Source organism: Corapipo altera, unplaced genomic scaffold, assembly GCF_003945725.1.
Source record: "Corapipo altera isolate COAL_440 unplaced genomic scaffold, ASM394572v1 22, whole genome shotgun sequence".
Lineage (NCBI taxonomy): Eukaryota > Metazoa > Chordata > Aves > Passeriformes > Pipridae > Corapipo > Corapipo altera.
In genome coordinates, this window is record NW_020884886.1 from 2227159 (window position 1) to 2249697 (window position 22539).

At 38.1% G+C, this 22539-nt stretch overlaps 1 protein-coding gene across 1 annotated transcript in view; it reads right to left on the reverse strand.

Moving 5' to 3' along the window:
* SORCS2 (sortilin related VPS10 domain containing receptor 2) overlaps positions 1-22539 on the reverse strand; it is a 543833-nt gene that overhangs the window by 49386 nt on the left and 471908 nt on the right. Inside the window, 4 exon segments of the mRNA XM_027642785.1 lie at positions 2238-2345; positions 3775-3866; positions 11143-11219; positions 22019-22121. Coding sequence (XP_027498586.1) covers positions 2238-2345; positions 3775-3866; positions 11143-11219; positions 22019-22121 — 380 coding nt within the window.

The window sequence follows — 22539 nt, forward strand, 5'->3', positions numbered from 1 at the left end:
GACTCCTTTGTGAGTTTATTCTAGAAGTTTTAAATAAAATACTGTCTGTTCCTCAATTTTGCTGCAGACTTTTACAGTTATTACCTTCCCAATTCAGAATTATGCTCTCTGTCCTAATGTATGCACATTTTGACATTGGACTCTTTATTCAAAGTCTTTATTCAAAAAACCTTCATACTAAAGGGAGAAAATCAAATTCCCACACTATTGAAAAATGTCAGACTAGGTCCTTAGTAATGGATTTAGGGATTCCTCAAGGTGAAAGACACTACTAATTTATTTCCATTACCAGACACAGGTTCATCTTACTATGTTCTACTCAGAAGAAATTTTTATCTAATAAAATGAAAAATGTGGCATAGTTGATTTTTGTTTTTTTCCAGGGAGTGTGTATTAAGGGACGACATTACTCAAAACCAGCAAATCACTGTAGATGAACTCAAGCACAACAACTTAGTGCAAGAATAAGTTTTCAGAGAAAATGAACTAAGCCAGACAGAACGACAAAACGTCTTGACATTAAGTCAGACTGAGCACCGCTGGGCTGACAGCATCACCCTTAAGGTAAAGCTGCAATCAAAAGCAGCAGGAGAGACAAGGAAGCTGATACAACAGCATCAACACAACACATACAGCAGGTTTATTCTTCTCATTATCTTTAGATTCTGGTAGGAAGGTTGAAAGTGTTTTCAGGGCCAGTCTGTGATATGAATCATGTTTGATGTCCTCCATGTTCTGTAGAGCTAGCTAAAAAGTAAGATCCTACAAGTCTGGCATTGAGATGCTGGAGTCAGACTCTTGTTCTGCCTTTAGAAATATATGTCATATGATGCTTTTTTGTCAGTCTGGGCTCAGGTAACAAAACTAGCTACAATTTTATATATTTCGGATTGATGATTTTAAAAAAGCATCATGTTTTATAAGAGTTCCTTAGTCCATTCAGCCAGTATTTAAACACATCTTCACCAAATCACTGTTTTTAATGATACTTACTAAGAAAAAAAAACAACCCAGAGCATATAGTCATCACACATCGTTTTATCTGCCAGTAAGTACAGTTTAGGATAAGCTTGTGATCCCTCTGCTTTTACTGAAGCCAATGGAAATAAATCCCTCATTCAGAGGCATAAGTGTCTTCATGTGGCATATATTATACCATAAATAAACTTGTGTTTGAGAGAAGGGGAAGACGGTGGGATAATACTGTTCTTCTCAGGCCATAAATGTATAATGGAGGATAAATGAGGCAGAGGAGAAAGAAAGAAATAACAAATTCACCTCTGTGCAGTACAGCATTATGAAGTCATTATGCTTTTAAGTATATCAGGTAGGATTTCTGTTTTGCTGAGGATCCTTTACACAAGTCCACATTGGGCTATTAATTTATTTTTCCCTGGGGAAAATGCTACTGGTCAAAGGTAGCTCTATCTGTAACTCCTAGGAGAAAAAGCTTGTCATGAAGACACTGAGCTCCATTATAAAGGATCGCACAAACTGCTGTGATAGCAGCACATACAACAACCTGCACATCTCTGAGTGCACTCCCCTTTCTGGCTGCAGCCAGCAGGTGCCTTTCTCCCTAACTGGACAGGTTTTTTTACTCTCAGACACCTCTAAAATATTAGCATTTACTGTGGAGATGTAGCAAAACCTTCAGCTCAGATCCAGATGTCCCTAGCCCTTTGGAAAGAGACAGATAAACAGGGGCCTGAGTTGCAGAATTTGGCTATTTTTAACTCTATTCACAGCATCTGCCTCAGTCACCGCACAGAATAAAAACAGGCATTTGTTAGCACAGTGCTGGGTTACACAAAGTACTGCAATGCTAGTTACTAGGACAACAATATAGTTGCTTACACTTGAAGACAATAGATATTTAACATTTTTTGATGTCTGACTAAAAATCCACAGGGAAAAAAAATGGAGAAAATGGGGGGGGGGTTCCCTACGTTTTTCAGATTTGTACTGCTGTTTTATTATTCCACTTTCCCTGGTGGTATCTTTGCAAGATTTCTTATGAACATAATCCTTTTTACAATTTGAAATACTGTACTCAGATAATTTCTAAGACAGGTTACATATCAGGGCAGTTTGGACATCAGTGTAAGAGTCTGTGTGACTGCAAGAAGCAAAAGCCACTGACTCAAGGACTATCTCAAACATGCACAACTGAAAATATGCTGAAGTGCATAAGCAGAGAGAGAGCCCTGAGAGCAGAGATGAAACCAAAACCTTACGTCATGACCAGTGTCTCATCTCCAGGTTCACTAAGTAATCCATCTACAAAGACTGAAGTGCTGGTAAAATTATGTGTGCTCCAAGTCTGGCCTTCATCTATGCTGAACCTGTAAAAAAGCAGAAATGGTTTTCATTTTCAACTATTACTATACAAAGCAAAATTCACTTAAAAAAACCCCAACTCACTACTAAAGCCTAGGATTTTTGATCTAAAAAATACAATATGCCTAGACAGTGTATCATAGTAATGTGATCTTTTTTCGGCATCATATCCAGTGGTTCACATCTTTATGAGAAGGTGTATGATAAATTTGCCAGAACAATAAAAATTCTCAGGGAGATAAAAAGAGCTCTGTCAACAAACTATGTTCCTACCTTGTGGCTTCAAAAGCAAGTTAATTTACACTTCATTCTTTCTAGTAGCCTCTGACTAGAGACCTGTTAAGCAGAGGTCAGTGAAACACGAGAAGCAAAAGAGCCCAACTGCTAAAACATGTGGGAGATGCAGTAACTGCAGGCACCGAGATGATGATGGCCCTTCACAGCTACTACCAGCCACTTAAAAATTTGCAGGAGATGCTGATGAATCCACCAAACATATTTCAAATATTCTGTGCATCCAAAATTTAGGAATCAAAGTCTCTTTTCTTCTGTACATTTCCTCCAGGTCTTTCGGATAGTAGGTTAATGATGCCTCATTCTAGCTAACCAAGTACACAGCTAGTTCCTATTACTGTATGCAATTCTGCAAAAATTAACCTAGTCACAAGTGATAAAGATCTCTTACAGTTTTTTATGCTGAAAATCATAGTTCTGCATGCCATTGCATAAGGTTACCATATTTTGCTGCACTATCATGCAGTCTAAAACTTGATATTTTATAACAAAATGCTTTGCAGCAAACCTTTCCTTCTCAGCCAAAGAAGCTGAGAAGACCACTTGCTGCATTATCCCTGTATGACAGGATCTATGCACGTTACAAACTGTGTTTCTGGCAGATCATATTACACGGTACATAAGCGCACCTAACTTTGCCTGTTGGCTCTCAAAGTCTACATTACATTGCTCTTGCCAGAGAGACTAGGGGTTATTCTCCAATTTCACTGTGGCCCTGGGAGAGGACAGAGATCTATTACAGTACCAATGAACTATCCTGACTGCATGCCTAAGCCACATATGCATCATAGGTTGAGCATCATTGACACGCACTGCTGGTGTCAAACAGCAGAAGATAACAATCATGCTGAACATGGCTTGTACTGTAGATTTCAAGAATAGTCTTTGAAGCAAAAAAACCCTACACTGATGCAAGGAAATTTTATTATGATTAATGCATTATGCCATGCTATCTTCAGCACCATGAAATAATCTTTAAGGAAACATCCAACTGCATTTTATTGACTTAATGAATGTTAAATTAAGCTGACTCCACCTGCGTTTCATACATGATCATGTTAAAATGCTTATCTTTAACTTTGAACTTTGCCTGAGGTCTTGAATACACAATAGCTCTACTCTAATTGACTGTAGGATTACTTGAGTATTTTCAGAGGGATAGAGGTGTCTTTGATAGCCACAATAACTCCACCATGGTCCAAGTACAAGATATGGTGCTCTTCTTCAAAGACCTACAAAAGTCAGACAAAAAAAGGCCAGCTAAGCAAATGTACAAAACAGCTGAAATAAAATGTACAAGCAAACAAGGATTAATAGACTTTTATATTTTACAATGTCCACACTTCAAACTGAAAAGGACATAAAAGTCAGGTTAACTCCTGTATTTGTTCCAGCTGTAAAAGAAAAGGAAGTTAAGTAGGTGAATCACAAAACGTTCAGGTTCAAATCACAGTTAGATTAAACTGCCTAAAATGATTTTAGCCCAAGATGATATTTCTCACAGTGTGCATTCTGCATTCCTTCCTATTATATATCACCAAGTGACCTATCACCTTACTTTGGTATTTGCCATATTCTGTGTACCTTGCAGAATAAAATGCTTTGTAGTTTAATGCTAAGAAAAATAGGAAGAGTATTGCTGCCCCTGACTTTCTCACGTTACCCAGAAACTACAGAACTTGAAATAATTGGTACAAGTATGTTTTCTGCATTTCCAGTGTCAGTGATTTATTTAAGTTCAAACACGTGATCTCCCTTGGAGGCCACTCTGAGTTTTGAACCAAAATACATGTAATACTGATTTAATGGTATAAATGATTAAAAATTTCTTAAATTATTTAAATTTCTTTTCTAGAAGTCATCAGTAGTACTAAAATAAATCCACAGGTAGATATGTTCCCTTTCTTACATCTGAAATCTGTTTTAAGACATGGTTTACTTGTGTTATTAACATGTGAAAGTTCATTTAACACAAGAGTAAGTGGCAAGGTGAGAGTTATCACACACATAAGACAAACATGTGGTCAAAGCAAAGGTAAAACCCATAAAATTTAGCTTTACTTTGCTGTGTGAATGAAAAAATATTGACAATACAAATGCTTTTTTTTCTTTTTTTTGGCAAAAGTGAGTGCTACATTTAGAGAATTTATCAGCAAGACTGAACCAGAGCTGCAGTGGAAATATCCTAAAGCACACCCACAATTACTTCAAAAAATAGTAAGCATTTAATTTAGGTTGAGAATTCAGTCTTCCTCTCATCTAGTAAGAACATATTTTATGGGAATCCTAGGGTTTCAAGTGTCTGATCAGTTCTTCAATGTTGCAAACTTACAGGCAAAACCCTGATACGAGGCATTTATAGTCCTATCTACTTATTCTACACAGCTGTATATTTTAGAAGAGATTTCAGGAAAGGATAGACATTAATTTTAGATGCACTTCAAAAGGATGAGATCAGCTGGAGTCAGAAAAGCAAGCAGAGTTTTGATCCTCCTCTAAACTTTGTTTGAACTTCTGCTCAAATCAAAATGCAACAGTTTATGCTGGGACATGAAGTCTCCCAAAGCTTCAGCATCATAATGAGGATAAAGGAAGCTGGTATCTGTACCAGTTTATCCAAATAAGGTTTTCCCAGAGAAGCAGCATGGCAGTTCCCCATGTATCATTTTAGTATCCTGCTTTAGCACAACAGACACATTACACACATATCAATGCCATCATTATATCATGCTTTTCTTGCACATACTTCAAACATTTTATAACGAAACTGTATGAAATTCCTTATGAAAGCAACCCTTCATCTTCAGTACATTGAAAAGAATTAACAATTTCATGCATAAAAGTAAATATTTATCTCTGCTTTCTGGAAATGAAAACTTCCTAGAGTTAAAAGGCTGGAATTTTAGCCTGTTTTGCTGTGCTTAAATTTGTTACCATCCACCTCTTGAGATGTCTGCAGGAAAACAAGTATTCTCTCTTAAACAAAGTTTTCCAAGTTGCTTTGATGCAAAAGAATTTAACTCAGAGAAATAATATTCCAATAAAAAAAAAAGCACTAAAGTTCCAGAGATCTAGATTCAGTTCCTAGACATACAACAGACTTTCTGTTTATTAGCTTAACCAAGCATTTTGCTGCTACAAGAGCTACTTTGGTAGTGGATCAAATATGAAAGGTTTTTGCTGTTCTTTTCCTTTTATTTATGCCATTTCTTTTGAAAGCCAGACCTTTCTCTTACTCTGTCCTATTTCAAATACAGTGTGCTAGCAGACGCTGTTGAAATAGCAACAGCAACCACAACTGTGAACAGAAATTAGTATTTTAAAGAAATAAACCCACTTATATATATATACAAGGTCATCCTTAGCATTTAACAGAGTATTCCAATATTTCATGTTCATTTATGCATTTTGTGATACTGTTTTGCTGGTAGAACAGACAGGGAAGCCTTTCAAATAAACTTATCTATTCCATGAGTTTACCATAGCCTATGCCTTCATGGCCCTCTTGGCACTTATTTTTATAGCTGGGCTTAATGATCTTAAGGGTCTTTTCCAACCTAAACAATTCTACGACTACAATTCTGATTCTAAGCCCACTTAGTTCATGATCGTCAAGGTGAGATTCCCTTCTCCTACAGATCAGTTCCCTGTTGCTGCATGGATGTCTAACCTGCTTATCAATCAGCTCCTAAACTACTGCTATTTGCAGTGCAATGTTGTACAGTATACAGCTACAAATTTCAGTTTTTCATAAGAAAAGAGTGATGGTTACAAGATATTCCAACAAGCAGCTCAGGCACCATGCAATAGAAAGGCAGAAGAACAACTAGAGCCAACCCAAGTGATATTGTGGTTACTTAGAATCACGGTCCTTGTTTTTACTTTTTGCATGAGCTGGCAGAGTCAGGACACAGGAACAACCACAAAACCACAGATGATATGCAAAGAGTAAATTTATTCTCATTACCTGGCCAACCAGGGGCTGAAGCAGCACCTGGTTCACTACACACAAGTGGTAATGCAGGAACTGAAGAGCTCAGGCCATGCAAAAGGATCACCCATCCTGCTGTTTTCACATGTATTTCAGGGATTTGCTCAGACATAATTTACCACTCTGCTTTAATCTTTTAGGGGATCTCAAGCATGTGTGACAGTGTGCCTCTAAGGCTATCACAGACCTATGTTATCTAAACATAGATGTTCTACTTGGCCAGCACATAAGGCCAAACAACAATATATGTGGGGTTTTGACACCCGAGCTGCACATCACCTGACTGCGTTTATAATCCTCCTCATCAAACTTCCATTATTTCCCCAAACATTTCCATTTATCCCCAGTATTTACTTAATTTCACAGAACTCCCATTTAGGGATTTATTTCTATCTGTAAACACTGGCCATGTTTATATGTAAGTCTTCCTGTACTCTCCAATGACCACACCATATGCAAGCTATGGAAATATGGGTTCAGGTGAAATCACGGAATCATAGAATCATTAAGACCTCTAAGATCATTGAGTCTAACCATGAACCCTGAACACTTTCAAGTCCACTACTAAACCATGTTCCTAAGTACCATATCCACATGTTATTTGAACACTTCCAAGAATGGTGCCTCAACCACTGCCCTGGGCAGCTTGTTCCAATGCCTGACCATCCTTTCAGTGAGGAAATTTTTCCTTATATCCAATCTAAACCTCTCTTGGTGCAAGATGAGGCTGTTTCCTCTTGTCCTATTGCTTGTTACCTGGGAGGTGAGACCAATCTCCACCTTTTTACAACAATTATCTTTCAGGTAATTGTAGAGAGCAAAAAGAACCTCCATGAGCCTTAAAATCATCTAAGTATATACAGCTGGTTAAGAAATTATGGAAAGAAAATGATCAGCAGATTGTTGTTAAAGTGAGAATGTATTACAAACTCAGGGAGTGGCTCCAGTTAAGAATCACAAACTGGATTTGCATCAACAATGTGATGCTTCTGCAAGGAATAGAAATCTTCTGAAATGGGGTGCCAGTAATGTCAAAACATCAAAGGCAATAATTTTCTTCTGTTTAGTACTGATAAAATTTGTAATTTCGCATTCAGTTTTACCATGTTTCAGGAGAGGCATGTCATATTAGACAGTCCAATAAATGAAGAACAACAAAAAAAACCCACTTCAAAAATTTGATTCACTAGGAAAATCAGCGAGTTTGAGTTTGCTGTTTCCAACGGGAAAATCCCTACAGTCTGTATAGACCTTATAATAACCTTTCAACATCTAAAGTTATTCAAAGGTGACAGGAAACCACTCCTCTCTAAAGATAAGAAGAAATCACCCTGTAGAATTTGTGAAACTGTAAGAACAAGAGCAAAAGGAACAGTCAGCTTATGTAAAATATTCAGAAAAATCTATGAAGAAAGGTGAAACACCATGTAGCCTGAATCTCCTACAGTGAAGGATTAACAAACAGTTCTTGCAGAGATGTTCCTAGTACATTTGATGTTGTCTCAGAGCACATGGTTGAATTACATGATCTTTGACCTTCTCCATAGTTCTATATTCCTATGAACCAATACTGTTATTATTTTAAGAAAGTTTTTAATTAATTCCTTGAACTGCCTTTTCTCCTAAGTCTCATGTTTACTTTTCTGCGTTGCTCTGCCTCTATACACAAACAACAGACTGCTCCCCTTCTAGTCTGTGAACAGCCCTGTAACATTTTGTGAGCACATGACAAAGGTGCCAGGTACTCACTAATGACAACCACAAAGTCTCCAAGTCAGAAACTTAAACTCAGATGAAGAGTTGTGTTGAAGCATGGGATTTGTTCTGCATTCACCAGCTCACAAGACCTGCAGTTTACTGAATTATTTAAATTCCCATATCACCTGACTGAAGCCTTCTCTCTCATTGTATGAACTCCAACAGAGAAAGGAAATGTACTGCTGTCATCTGGAAGAACTGTTTGGTCGTGAGCAGTGAGGCCATAAAATGCATGCAATAATCTACTATTTAATTCTGATTGCAAATATTAGGATTAAGCAAGCTCTTTCAAAGGCTTTGAAGCAGTTTTAATTAAAATAAAGCTAGCAACGGTGTTTTCCATTTCAACTGTCACAATGAGGGGTCAGTTTATGGTTGGTTTTACAGCACGAATAGGCACCTTAGGGTCAAGTCGCAACACATCATTTACCTGAGTGTCTTACAAATAAAAAGCAGTAAAATATGGATTTGATCCCCTTCACTATTTTATTCCTATTTTTAAACCCAGAAAAACTATAAAACTTTGGCAAATGCTGACAATAAATTATGAGAGAGACCTCTATGAAGTATTGAAAAACACAGTACCCATTGTAAATCCTGGAAGACTTTTGCATTTAAACACCTATTTATCATATTCTAGGTTTCAAGAAGGGATTTGGCATAAAATTGTATCTTTTAAACATCAAAAGACATTCTCATGACAAAAATAACATATTTCTCTTTAAAAGTCCTTTTAAAACCAGAGTATTAACGGCATCCTACAATAGCAATATAAGAAACTGTCTGTATTTTCCTCTTTTAACCTTAAATTCCCCAAGTTCAGTAACACTACCAAGAACATTTTCACATTTAATTGTTCTCAGAAAATAACTAAATTTGATTACAGCTAAACACTAAACCACTATTTTAACTGAAATGAAATTATTTTTTGACATGCTTTAGTCCTTTGAGGGTGGTTTTTTTTTCTCTCCTGGATACATATTATAAGTAGAATCCGCATCATATTGTGTATTGTTGCCATATATATATATAGAAAGAAAGTATCCCTGTGAATATGCATTGCTGAGTGTATTGGGTTTGCATGGCTTCTCTGAGAAGCTGCCTGAAGCTTCCCTATGTCCAAACAGAGCCAACACCAGCCAGATCCAGGACGGACTTGTCACCGACCAAGGTCAAGCCAGTCAGACAGCAGTAGCACCTCAGGGATCACGTAATTAAGAAGGTGGGGGGAAACCTGCACAACAGCAACTGCAGCAGGAGAGAAGAGTAGAGAATATGTAAGTAAAATAGCCCTCAAGACACCATGTCATTGCAGGAGGGGAGGAGGTGCTCCAGCTGCCAGAGCAGAGGTTCCCCTAAAGCACATGGTGCAGGCCATGCTCAGGTAGCTCTGTCCCTGCAGCCCATGAAGGTCCATGGTGGGGCAGAGATCCACCTGCAGCTCATGGAGCAGGTGGATGCCCGAAGGAGGCTGTGACCCCATGGGAAGCCCGCACTGGAGCAGGTTTGTTGATAAGACTTGTGACCCCATGAGGGATCCACGCTGGAGCAGCCTGTTCCTGACAGACTGCACCCTGTGGAAGGGATCCATGCTGGAGCAGTTCATGAAGAACTACAACCCATGGGAAGGACTCACATTGGAGAAGTTCATAAAGAACTATTTCCTGTGGGATGGACCCCACACTGGAGCAGGGGAAGAGTGTGAGGAGTCTTCCCCATGAGGAGGAACGCACGGTAGAGAAAACGTGTGGTGAACTGACCTCAGACCCTGTTTCCCATCCCCCTGTGCTGCTGGGGGGAAGAGGCAGAGAATCTGTGAATAATGCTGAGCTGGGAAGAAGGGAAGGGTGGGGGAAAGGTATTCTAAAATTTGGGTTTATTTCTCACTATCCTACTCTGTTATTTATTGGCAATTAAATTAATCTTTCCCGAGTTGAGTCTGTTTTGCCCATGACAGTAATTGGTGACTTATCTTGACCCACAAGTTTTTTTTATATCCTCTCTCACCTGTCCAGCTGAGGAGGGTAGTGATAAAGTGATTTTGATGAGCACCTGGCATTAAGCCAGGATAAACCCACCACACTGAGACAAGGCAGTTTCACCACACTGAGACAAGGCAGTTTAGGATACATAATAAATGTGCAATGCTTTAACTGATTCTAGGCAGTGGAAGCAAAAGACATCCAGAATTCAGACAGCATTAACACATCATTGTTCTCTTTTTAGTACTTTGGTATTTGTATTCCCTGAATTTATTAAATCATACAAAAAGACATTCAAAGATTTTTTTTTTTTTTGAAAATACATTTTCACTCAGTTTCAATGAAGAACAAAGTTTATGCTTAAATAACAGTTTTCAGACTATGAAGCTGAAGAATTTCTGCCTTTGTACCTAAACCATGTCTTTTAGCTTGGAATCTTTGTATTGCAAGATCTAGCCCAAGTCCACTTCATAATTATCATAGGAAGATTATTTAAATTCTTAAAAAACTAAACAGATGCTATGTTTTTTGCATAAGATACTTTTAAGATCTTTAAGAAGGGATTTGCAAAGACTCAAATTTATCAGGCTGTCAGGTTCCAATGAAATTTGAATATTTTCATCTCTTTAATCTCTTAGTTTCCAAGCAAAATGGAGATAATAATGGCCCCCTCCTTCAAAAGAGTGGGTATCTAAAGATTAGTTAAGCATTATAAAATTCATCACATTTGGTACATTAAAATTATTTCCAGGGTCCTTGATAATTTATGTTTCCTACCTGACGCCACGTGTTCCCACAGTCAGACGTTATGTACATCTCCTCTTTATACTCAACCAGCTGGGACCCCAGGTTACCTGTCACAAAACAGGAGAAAACAAGTGTTGCACCCAAATGAGCAAAAGGATTGGATCTAGTCCTGATGCTAGTTGCAGTAAGACGTTTCCAAGTCAAAGCAAGAACTGAACTCAGGTGATCAGGCTTACTTAATTTCTGGTAGGACCAGCAAAATCCTTTAAAAAAAAAATATGTACACTTTCAAAATCTTCTTGGTGGGAGCAATGAGGCTTGATTCAAATCCTGAAATGCAGAAGACAAACCAACGTTTTAGTTTTGTTGCTGCGTGCTGAGAAACTATTATAAAACAACACGTATTTAAGATGTAAGTATGAAATATCCATGAACTCAAAAGCTTTACCTTAACCCTAATCATAGCCTGTAAAAGTGTTCATGTTGAACTCAAAATGTTAAAATAAAATATTTTATCTGTAAGACTTGATGAAGTGATAGCAAAATCTAGACTCTGGTCAAATATGTAATACTGAAAAGAGGGGACAGGGCTTTTGAAAAACAGTGTAACTGTGAAAGAATTGAAAGCAGAATGCCTTGATTTATCTAAATACTGACTAGGAAGCTACTGAATATTTTTCACAAAAAGTACTGAGGAGAATTCAGATTGCTGCAAATCTAACAGAAGTGTTAAACTTGTGGAAGATGATTGTAGATGCAGTCCCAAATACTGAGATCACCATCTTTTAACATGTGGTATTTCAAATAGGAAACTATTAAACCACCAGGCAGTTTGCAGTGTTCTAGGGGAGAAGCAATCATGACACAATATTCTTTCTAAATGCTATTCTCCGGGGGATTTTGACTTAAATATATTGTTTGCATGTTTTTACAGTAGAAATAAGATGAAAGTTACCAGATCCTCTTAAACAGAAGAGGCGGTGAAAGAAAACACTTGAGATTAGGATAGCAGTATGAAATTCCACTTGTGTGTTATACAAATAGCTGATTTTAGCCACTAAAACAGATCTGTTTATGCAGAATGTCCTCACTAGCGCTGAAAGGTTCCCAAGAGGAATGACAGTGCTCACTACCCAAAATACATGTTCAAATAGACCATCAAGGTTGCATGTGGTCCACTGTTTAGTTGTATAACTCTACATTATTTAACCCTAAATACATCCTGAACAGGATTAAGATATTTATACTGAATCAGGGAATTTATAGGAGTCAGTTATTTTCTTTCAATTGCATCTGATATTTCAGAAGATGCCGCTGCACCTTCTTGGGTTTTCATTTTTCCAACCCACTTCACTCTCTCATTTATCAAACAATTCACCACAGATTTAGTTGGTCATGTCATTTTGAAAAAAAAAGACCCTATTCCTGTAGGTAATAAGATTTGACAAGGTCAGTACGACATGGATGAAGGTGTGTGGACTGACCACCTGCCTAAGAACCAAACTCCTATGGACGAAGTAGATGTAAGACCTGTGTGAGATACTGGATCCAAATCTCACTGAATTATTGATATGGGTCGGAACCAACTCACTGTGAGTGTGTGTGGGGAAGGGCTGGGCCTAGGCCTGCAGGTACATGGTAAGGCCTGCACATAAAGCCTGCTGAGAGCACATGGCAGAGCCAACACGGCTGAGCCCATGCAGAGCACATGGCAGAGATGAAGGCCCCGTAGCCAGCTCTCAGTCAAGGCAGACCTGCTGGTAGCCCACTCACACCATGCCCCTGGAGCCTGTGACTGGCTACAGCACAACTCACTCTGGCTTGGAAGGCACTGACCAGGTATCCTGCCTGGGAGGGAAAACTGAACTCCATAAATACATGAGACTCCATGTGAGCCTCTTCTTCTCTCCTCTCCTGCAGCCTGAACCATGTGAACCATCAGATCTTGTCAGTAACGGTTTTTCTTTTCCTCTCTCTCCTTCACTCTTTCTTCTTTCTGTCTTTACTCTTTTAATCTGTTTTCTTCTTTTACCTCTTTTCCTTCTTTTGTGAGTAACTTAAAACCAATGAATTGTGTTCTACTAAAGCTAGTATATTGATTGTTTCCAGTAGGTGTTTACTGGGGAAGGGGTCTTTGTGCTGTTTTAGTGAAATATTTTTTTCTTGGTTGTATTTTACTCCTGTAAAACCTTTTGCCAAAATATCTTATTTTTCTCACTAAATTAAAAGAATTTCTCTTAGAGAAGAGTGTGTGACTCTTTCTCTGGATGCTAATTTGAGGTTATAACGAACTACAAGGCTTTTAAAAAGTCTTAAATAAAATGTAACCACTCTGGGCAGCTTATATCTTAAATCTGGATTGTAACAACCTGTAAGATCAAAAATGTGCCAAAACCAGCTTAGACTCAAAATGCAGGGATGACACACGTGACTGATATTGGATGTGACAGCAGTTACTCCAAGTGGGAAGGAAAGGGAAATGGGTAACTCTGGAGTGAACAGCCCCTACTCTTTCCCCACAAACATCTTCCTTTTCAAAAAACAGCCCAGCTCTAATTCAGCACTGAGGCCTGTTCGGCACGGGCTCACCTTCCCAACGCTTTGCCTGCTGAATTGGTCCAAGCAGCAGGGATGGCAAGGGAGATCACATGGTTCACAGAAGAGTTATTATTTTTGCATAAGGCTATTTAGCTTTTAGAAACAAAGGTCCAGCAATCAAAATGAAACCTCCATGACAGAAGTGACAGAAGGCTACAACCACATCATCAGTGTTAAGGACAAAAGAGCAAAGACCTAATTAAAGGTTAAATTTTTTTAAAGAAACAGATTCAAACTTTGGGTTTATTCTGTCCAGTAATCCTTGGAATATTATGTTTTTTGTTTACACTCATGTTGCATTCATTTAGGCAGATCTTCTAGTATAAGAGAAAAAAACTCTAACAATGAATCATGATAAAGTCATATAATCATAAAATCATAGAATATACTCAGTTGGAAGGGACCCACAAGGATCATCGAGTCCAGCTCTTACCCTGCACAGGACCATCCCCAAGAGTCACACCATGTGCCTGAGAGCATTGTCCAAATGCTTTTTGAACTCTGTCAGTCTTGGTGCTGTGACCACTGCCCTGGGGAGCCTGCTCCAGTGCCCATCCAGCCTCTGGGTGAAGAATCTTTTTCTAATATCCAACCTAAACCTCCCGTGAATATTACCTAATGAGACAATTCCAAAAGGTAAGCTTCACACATGAATTCAGTTATATTTTCTCTCCAAATACAGCTTTAAGATTAATCTTCTCACCAGAAGGAGATATGAACGAGAAATCACCTTCCCAGGGTTAAAGGAAGGGAAGAGATTTGATTCACTGCTCATACAAAATATATTTCTTTTGCCAATCTTACTTTCCTCTGTATAGTTTTCACTGGTATATGCATCTGCAAATGGGTATATTCTTGTGCTTCTGCAGTTATTCACGGAATGTTTTCTATGGGACAGCTGAGGGCAGAAATATTTATTTGCTTGCTAGAATCTAAAGTATTGCTGTCAGTCTATACCCTTTTTTTGCATAGATATCTTTAATGAATGCAGTGTTAGTTTTGCTTCTGGATAAATGCTGTTTATTCTACCTCTTTTCATCACTAAAATCTACTTGCATGAGTAGGTCTTTATTTCAGGAATTGCTATGGATCTGCACTTTAAAGAGTTCAGTGGTAAATTGCCTTGCTAATGGAAAATTAGTCTGTAAACTAAACAGCATCAACTTGTGCTTCATTAAAAAGCCTTTTCTATCCAACTGATATGGTAATGACTGAAATATATTAGCAACAGCGCTGTAATTGCAGTTCTGTCAAAAGACAGACATGAACTTCTCCTAGTTCTGGTTTTACCTTCACTGCCTTTTCTTGATAAATGAGCAAAAGGAGTTGGTGGGCTCGTTTATAATTCCATTCTGGCAAACAACTGATGAACAACAGCACCGAGTCTGGGGTACTCCTTTGGGAAAAGGGACTTAAGTGCTGTTAGACCCTTGAAAGCAATCCATCCCCAGGCCAAGGGTGAACATCCAGAAGTGGTGGATGCAGGAGCTTCTGACTGCTAACACAGTATTTAATTGTGTCATAAATGAAGGCTGTAATTTTCACGACTTCCAGATTTTCTGGGAGACACAATTATATGACATAATTTTGCAAACTTTATAAAGTCAAGTCTTCAAGTAGATTAAGAAAACCTTTCTGTAAGGAATGATAAAACTTTTCAATGCAGTTGGAGTTTGCTCTGTGGGTCCCGCAGAAGATGTCTTGCTGAAAAACAGTGTCAGTGGATTTAGAAAGAAAAGGCAGTTGAGGCCAAAAGCAGAAAACCTGCAGAACTAGGGAAGACAGGGAGGCTCCTGCAAAGCACAAGGGGCTATTTGCTGTGGGAAGCAGCCCTGCAGCCAAATCTGAGAGGTGACATACAGAAGGAAATTTCCAGGAACACACACGGACATGTGATAACTTTCTTAAGCAACAGATATCACTGAAAGCTGTTAGCCTGAAAAAGTAGAACTGGGTGAACTCCATACAACTTTATTAGCAAACCTTTCTATTTTATGTGACAAGAGTTATGAGTTTTCTCTATTTTAAGTTACATTGTTTTAACTTTATTTTTTAATACTCTAATAAAATATAATGTCAACGATGTGGAATATTTTGTACTTTTTGAGATCTAAAATAAAGTGCATAATTTTAGGCTCTAGCTGCCTCACAGTGTGTCGTGTTATTGGATAAGCCAGCTAAATAAACAAAGCACATGTAATGACACCCCATAAACCCCTTTACATCAGCCTCAATTTGCATCAAATTAAGTGCAAAAAATCCTGACATTAATAACACTGCAAATAAACAAATGCAAAGCCACTGCAGCACTCATAATAGAACTGAGACATTCTGAATGTTTCCACCCCATATCTGAAAATTATGAAACATATTTGTGGTAAGTGTGGCAGCCAATAACACATGTGCACAACTGCCATTGTGATCAAGTGACACAGAAGGGGAGAAACAGACAAATTCTGCTCACCCAAGACTGGAAGGCAACATCTACAATGTTTAAGTACCATTCCCACCTACCAAGTGTTTGGACTGTACCACATACCCACAAACATCGGTGTCCTTTTTGCCTAGTGAGCAACGCCAAAATCTGTGCTTCTTATTACAGCTGTAAATATCTGCAGCAACTCCTCAGGTGTGCCACTACAACATGGAAACTTTTCTATCATTTTAGTAGGTCTGTGTTAGATCTCAAAATTCATCTGGGGTAACAAGTAAATGTAATCTAATACACTGAAGGCAACTCACGTTCATACTGAAAAAGTTACTGTGTCTGGAATTGGTGATCAACTGCAGGTATGTGCTGGTTTGGGCTGGGGTAGAATTAATTTTCTTCATAGCAGCTAGTACAGGGCTGTGTTTTGGATTTGTACTGAAGTGGATGATACAGGGATGTTTTTGTCACTGCTGAGCAGTGCTTACACAAAGTCAAGGCCTTTTCTAGTATTCACTCCACTCCACCAGAGAGGAGTCCACGGGTGCACAAGATATTGGAAATGGACACAGCCAAGACAACTGACCTCAACTGACCCAAGGGATATTCCAGGCCATATGTCATCCCATTCAGCAATAAAATGGGGGAGAGGTTGGTGTGGGGGCCACTGCTCAGGAAAAGACTGGGCATCGGCTGGTTGGAAGCGAGCAACTGTTTTGATTTGCATCACTTGTCTTTCTTGGGTTTTATTTCTCTCTCTTTGTTATTTTCCTTCTTATTAAATTATTATTATTTTATTTCAATTATTAAGCTGTTCTTATCTCAATCCATGAGTTTCCTCACTTTTACCTTTCTAATCTCTTCCCCACATCCCACTGGAGGGGGAGTGAGCTTGTGTGGTGCTTAGTTGCCAGCTGGGCTTAAACCATGAAAAGGTTGTATTAGCCAGAGCTATAAAAGGTATCTTTTTAACATCACTTTTGATTTAAATGACCTGAAAACTCCTCTGACACATGACAGAGTATTTCCCATCCAGTTTCATCAAGTTTTATTTGTAATACGGAAGCTTCTCAAGTTTGTCTCATACTATTTTATATTCTTTTTGTAACTAAATGACAGGGGCAGGAAAGAAGACTCTCATGTGTGTGTCTTCTCCAAACCAAGGCCTGGGGGACCATTTACACCTGAATTGTCCTTAAACACTTTTCTCACCAACACAGCCACGATACTGTGTTACATAGATTCTTGGCCTGAGTCAGTATGACTGCTGTTGTTATGCTCAGACATCTTGCTGCTTCTATTCAGGAACCAAAAGGAAATGGCCTGCATTTTTGAGTTTTTTATTAAGGGTGGTCATTTTTCATTTCTGTTACTTGCATTCTTATAAATCTTTTCAAACCTTTCTTTGGGATACAGGAAATTCTTTTTCTTTTTACTCCTCCTGAGTGAAGGCTGATTTGAAGTAACTGGGTAAAATCACACGTTCCATCCTTGCAAGGGTGGCAGTCCCAAAAACCAGAACACAGAGGCATTAGCTACTGTTTAACATAGTACTCCAAGCTGTCTGAGACTTTGCACATGACAATTTAGCACGGGGATGTGAAAGAAAGCAATGTATTTTAGTGATGACTCATGTCCAGCCAAGCTCTCTAGAAAGGTGGTATAGCTGTGAAAAACATAGAGATTTCAAGAGGGTAATTAAAAATCTTTGCTCAGGCATTTTGGAAGGTTCCTACTGCGTCCAGTGACAGGACCCAAGGAAATGGCCTGAAGTTGTGTCAGATGAGATTTAGATTGGATATTAGAAAGAGGTTCTTCGGCCAGGGGGTGGTTGGGACTGGAACAGGCTCCCCAGGGCAGTGGTCACAGCACCAAGCCTGACAGAGTTCAAGAAGCATTTGGATGATACTCTCAAGCACATGGTGTGACACTTGGGGATGGTCCAGTGCAGGGTTCAGAGTTGGACTCAATGATCCTTGTGGGTCCCTTCCAACTCAGCATATTCTGTGATTCTGTGATTCTGTGAAATATAGGAGATTACTTTCATTTACAATTTACCATTAATTTGCATGTTTTAAGTGCTACTTACTGTGTTTACCCATATTTTTATATGTGACTTTAGACATGCTTACTGCAAGAAGAAATAATCCCCATATGCAACACCTAGATAATCCTTCTAATATGGAAAATCTTTTCCAGTCACTTAAATTTAGCATACATGCAGACCTACCAACTCCAAAAAGAGACATGTGCCTTGCCTGGATTATTGGTAATTAATACAGTCATAACATTCCTTCAGGCAATGCACAATAAGCTAAAATTTCATGGTTTGTAAGCTTGTAGTCACAGTGTAGAACAAATATACAACCAATTTGTATTTAAATGTCCCAGACAGATAGTTTTTGCCTGGCAAGCTGAAGATGTGTTCAGCTGAGGAAGTGGGGAATCAGAACTGAGGAACACGTTGATGTGAGAAAAATTCAAAGGAATTGCAGGACATTCACGACAAAATGCACTGGGAAATGCTCAATCATCTCCCTGTTCCCTCATCCTTTTTTATAGAGGCATCCCAGTATACTACTTTAGTGAAAGATGATAGAAATTCATCACAATGTGTGCTGTGTATTTGAGCCTGACATAACAAAAAGTAAACAGAACTTTTCTAACACTTCCTCAATTTCTGTGAATGTGCAGAATTTACTCCTTGCTTGATTTGCCATCCGGATTGGAAGCTAAACAGGTAATTATTGTAAACTAGTACCTGAAAAAGCTATCCTTCTCTAAACATTTTTCATAGAAAAGTCTTTTGCAAGTTTATAGTAAAAATTTGCACATGAATTGACACACATTTCATAGCTGATGCTGTGAGAAATAGAAGTTGTTGCCAATATTAAGATGCATGATCAAATTGTAAATGTAAACTCCTATTACATTTCTTAAAGAGAGCAAAGTGGTTATTTAGAAGCACACTTTTGTATACAGCTATAAAATTTAATATTCTGTCTGCACAATTTATCTATATACATAAGCTAAAAATATGCATTCCTGAGAACTACTTATTCAACTGTAATAGAGTAGAATTTTTATTTGTAAATATGAGTTTAAAAAGATGTAATTTTAAAATCCTATTACTGTATTTTCGCAAATGCTCTAGGTGTTAATGCTGTTCACCATTTAATTTTTTTTTTAATTAAACAATATTCAGTAGTCTCTGAGCTCTGATTTTGAAGCACAGTATCAAAACTGTCCTTAAGTCACAGGTTAGCTTTTCCATTACCACAAGCAGTTGTGCTGTATTTGCTTTCTACAAAAAAGCCAAACTCCATGTTAAAGGAATTTTTTTTTTATTTTTGATTGTTAGCCACACTGCTGTAATTGAGACCATGAACCTCATGGTTCTCATGGTTAGAATCCATATTTCTAGCTTGTATCCACTTGTTTGCATTACTTGTTTCTACCCCATGGTAACACTTTCAGGAAAAAAAACCATATTCTTTATTGTCCTTTATTTTTCTCAGCTAATGGGGTTCTTGTAAATATTCTCTATTTCCATCAACTGCCAAGTAGGCCTTCTTAGCACCTGCTCACTGGTCCTGAAAATTGATTATCAGAATTGTACACATTCTTATTAATAAGGTCACTGTACAATATTTTGACAGAGTATTAGTATTTTCATCTCTCTGTTGGCAATTATTTACCTACTTCACCCTCACAATAGATTTCTCTTTTTTCAGCACAAGGCACTGATGGTTCCTAGACATAGTGTGATCAGCAGACATTCACAGATCTTTATCACCTTCAGTCATTTCCAGAGATGTGCTCTCTCTAAATCTAACATTAAAATTCCAATAATATGTGTTGTGGCCCAAATAATCTGATTTCTGTATGTGCTAAGAACACAGTACTTGTGTTGATTTGCACAGGAGTATCAGTTTCAAGGGTCAGGCCAAAGGAAATTCAAGCTCACTGTATGTAAAGTATTTCTGATAAGAAGTGCAAGTTTACAAGGATATCAGGTTTGCCAGGTAAGACTGAACATATGAACTGAATCCAGATGACCTGAGCATCCAAATAATGTAAATGCAAGTCAAAATCAGAGTTGATTCAGGTCATCTGTTGGCAAGGGGATGCAGTTGCTCTATAAAATTTTTAAGGCTACAAAAGAAGTCCCTTCTCTCTGTTTGCAGTTACACAACCTACAAGAAAAAGGATACACTACTCTCAGGCAAATGTTTCCCAGTTTCACGCCATCCATCCCGGGTTTTTAGCCAGCTGCTGTGCTATTCCCATTACACTATAGGTTGCTTTGCAACCAAGTCAGATTTAACATATTAGTTCAGTTCCTAATGATATTTGGATGTTATCAAAAACACTCCCTCATGATCACATGGAGGAAAACTGTTGACAAGTTTACCTACCTGGCACAGTAAGAGACAGACAGCAATAAAATCTCACCCCGTTTGAGAAGGGAGTTAAGGGCAAAATATCCTTCTACAACCTGCCCTCCCTAATACTGTCTCAGAGAAGAGTGGACTTAAAAAACCTCTACAAATCCCCATCAAAAGATCAGTTCAACACATCAGATTACAGTGCAAGAAGAAAGAAAAACAAAACAGGAGTAACAGACTAGCTAATTAAATCTCATTGCCTTATTTGCTACTGGAAAGCATTTAGGCACAATACGATGGGGCTAAAATTAAGAACCTACTTTTGGAGTATCTTTATGTAAAAAGAAGAGATTTGAAATGGATGTTATTTTTTGAAACATTTGAATTCATAAAATGTGAACTGAACACATATTAGAAATCTATCTACAAGGGCACTGTATAAATTCTTAGTCTCATTTGTATCAATAACAACATAGCAGCATTTCACCAGGTAGGTCTGTCTCCAGTAAAATACTTTAAACTCCCTTTACACTACGGAGAAACTTGAAATCTTCAGTTACATGGAAGTACTGGTAGCTGTCATTCTCTTTAAACACCAAATATGCTCACCTTGATATTCTCAGGAAATTTTCAATGTAATAAACTCTTCAAAAGAGACAAGGGTAAGCTAAACCAGAAGCCATTATTCATTAAAAACAGATATACTTTTATGAAAAGAGAATGTGGCATTCCACCTAAACATAATCCATAACACAAGAATAAAATAATGTAATTTAAAAAAGCACTTAGAAAAGTTAATGATTTGATAATTTTGAAACAAAGAAACAGAAGATTAAATAAAATTAATAGAGGGATCACAAGGGTACAAAGTAAAACAGAGTTATGCGAATATTATTCTTGATGAGCTTAACACTGCAATGGAATTTATTTCATTAGATGCCATTTCAGAGTGACATGACTCCATATGTATGTTATAACAGAGAAACCACAACTAGCATTGTTCCCAACACAGAGACACATAGGTCTCTTTCAATTTATCTCTCTTTAGACAGAAAGGAACTAATAAAAATTACAAGAGAAATTATCTGTATCTAGGCTTAAAAACAAAGGTTTGGCCAGCATTTACATCAGTTTTGCTGGACAAATCATGATGCTGGAGGCCTTGCACGTCACTTCCAGAGAAAAAGAATTCAGGATACGTCCTTCAGCCACCATCACACTTCCACATTGTACTAATAGGGAAGGAGGTACTATGCAGCACAGCAAAGCATAATGTATCCAGGAACTTGTTATAGATCTGTCTGAAAAGATACAGCTCTGGGCCTTCAATTAAGTTTTATTTAATTGTTCAATCAAGAGATTCCCTAAAAGATTATTCTGCAGGAAAGCCTTATTTTGGCAACGTTCATAGCATCATATTCTTATAAACCAAAAGTTCTACAAAGAGCCACCACCACATTTCAGGTTTTAAAATACAATGTCATGTAGTTACCTGCCCCCATTATGAGCCCTGGTGCGGTGTCCTTCGTGTGGACTGTTCCCGACACATAGGGATTGTCTGCCCACCGGAGATGGAGGTGAAGATAGCAATCAGGCTTTTGAGGGAAGAAGAAGACAACAGGTTTTACAAATAATGGCTAACAGTTATGCTCTTACAATAATGAAAGCCCAGAGAGAGAGCAGCTTCAGCAATGTTTGTCTTCACAGAGAAAAAGAATGGCTGTTTCCCGTGGTGCCAAATTCCAGTCTGAAATATCAACCTTCACTTTCCAACAAGAATCTCTGATGATGTCTGTGTAGTGTGCCATTGTTTCAACAAAAAGATTTCCATACTCGAAGAAGTCAGTGTGAAATTATTGTATAAAACTCCCTTCTGACAGAATAATTGCTTAAAAATGCTAACTAACTAACAGCAACAAATACTGCATGTTTGTTTGTCCCAGGTAACTGGTAAAACTTACTGTTTCTTGCCCTTTGTGCGGTGGCACTAGAAGGTCATATTGTTCACAGCAA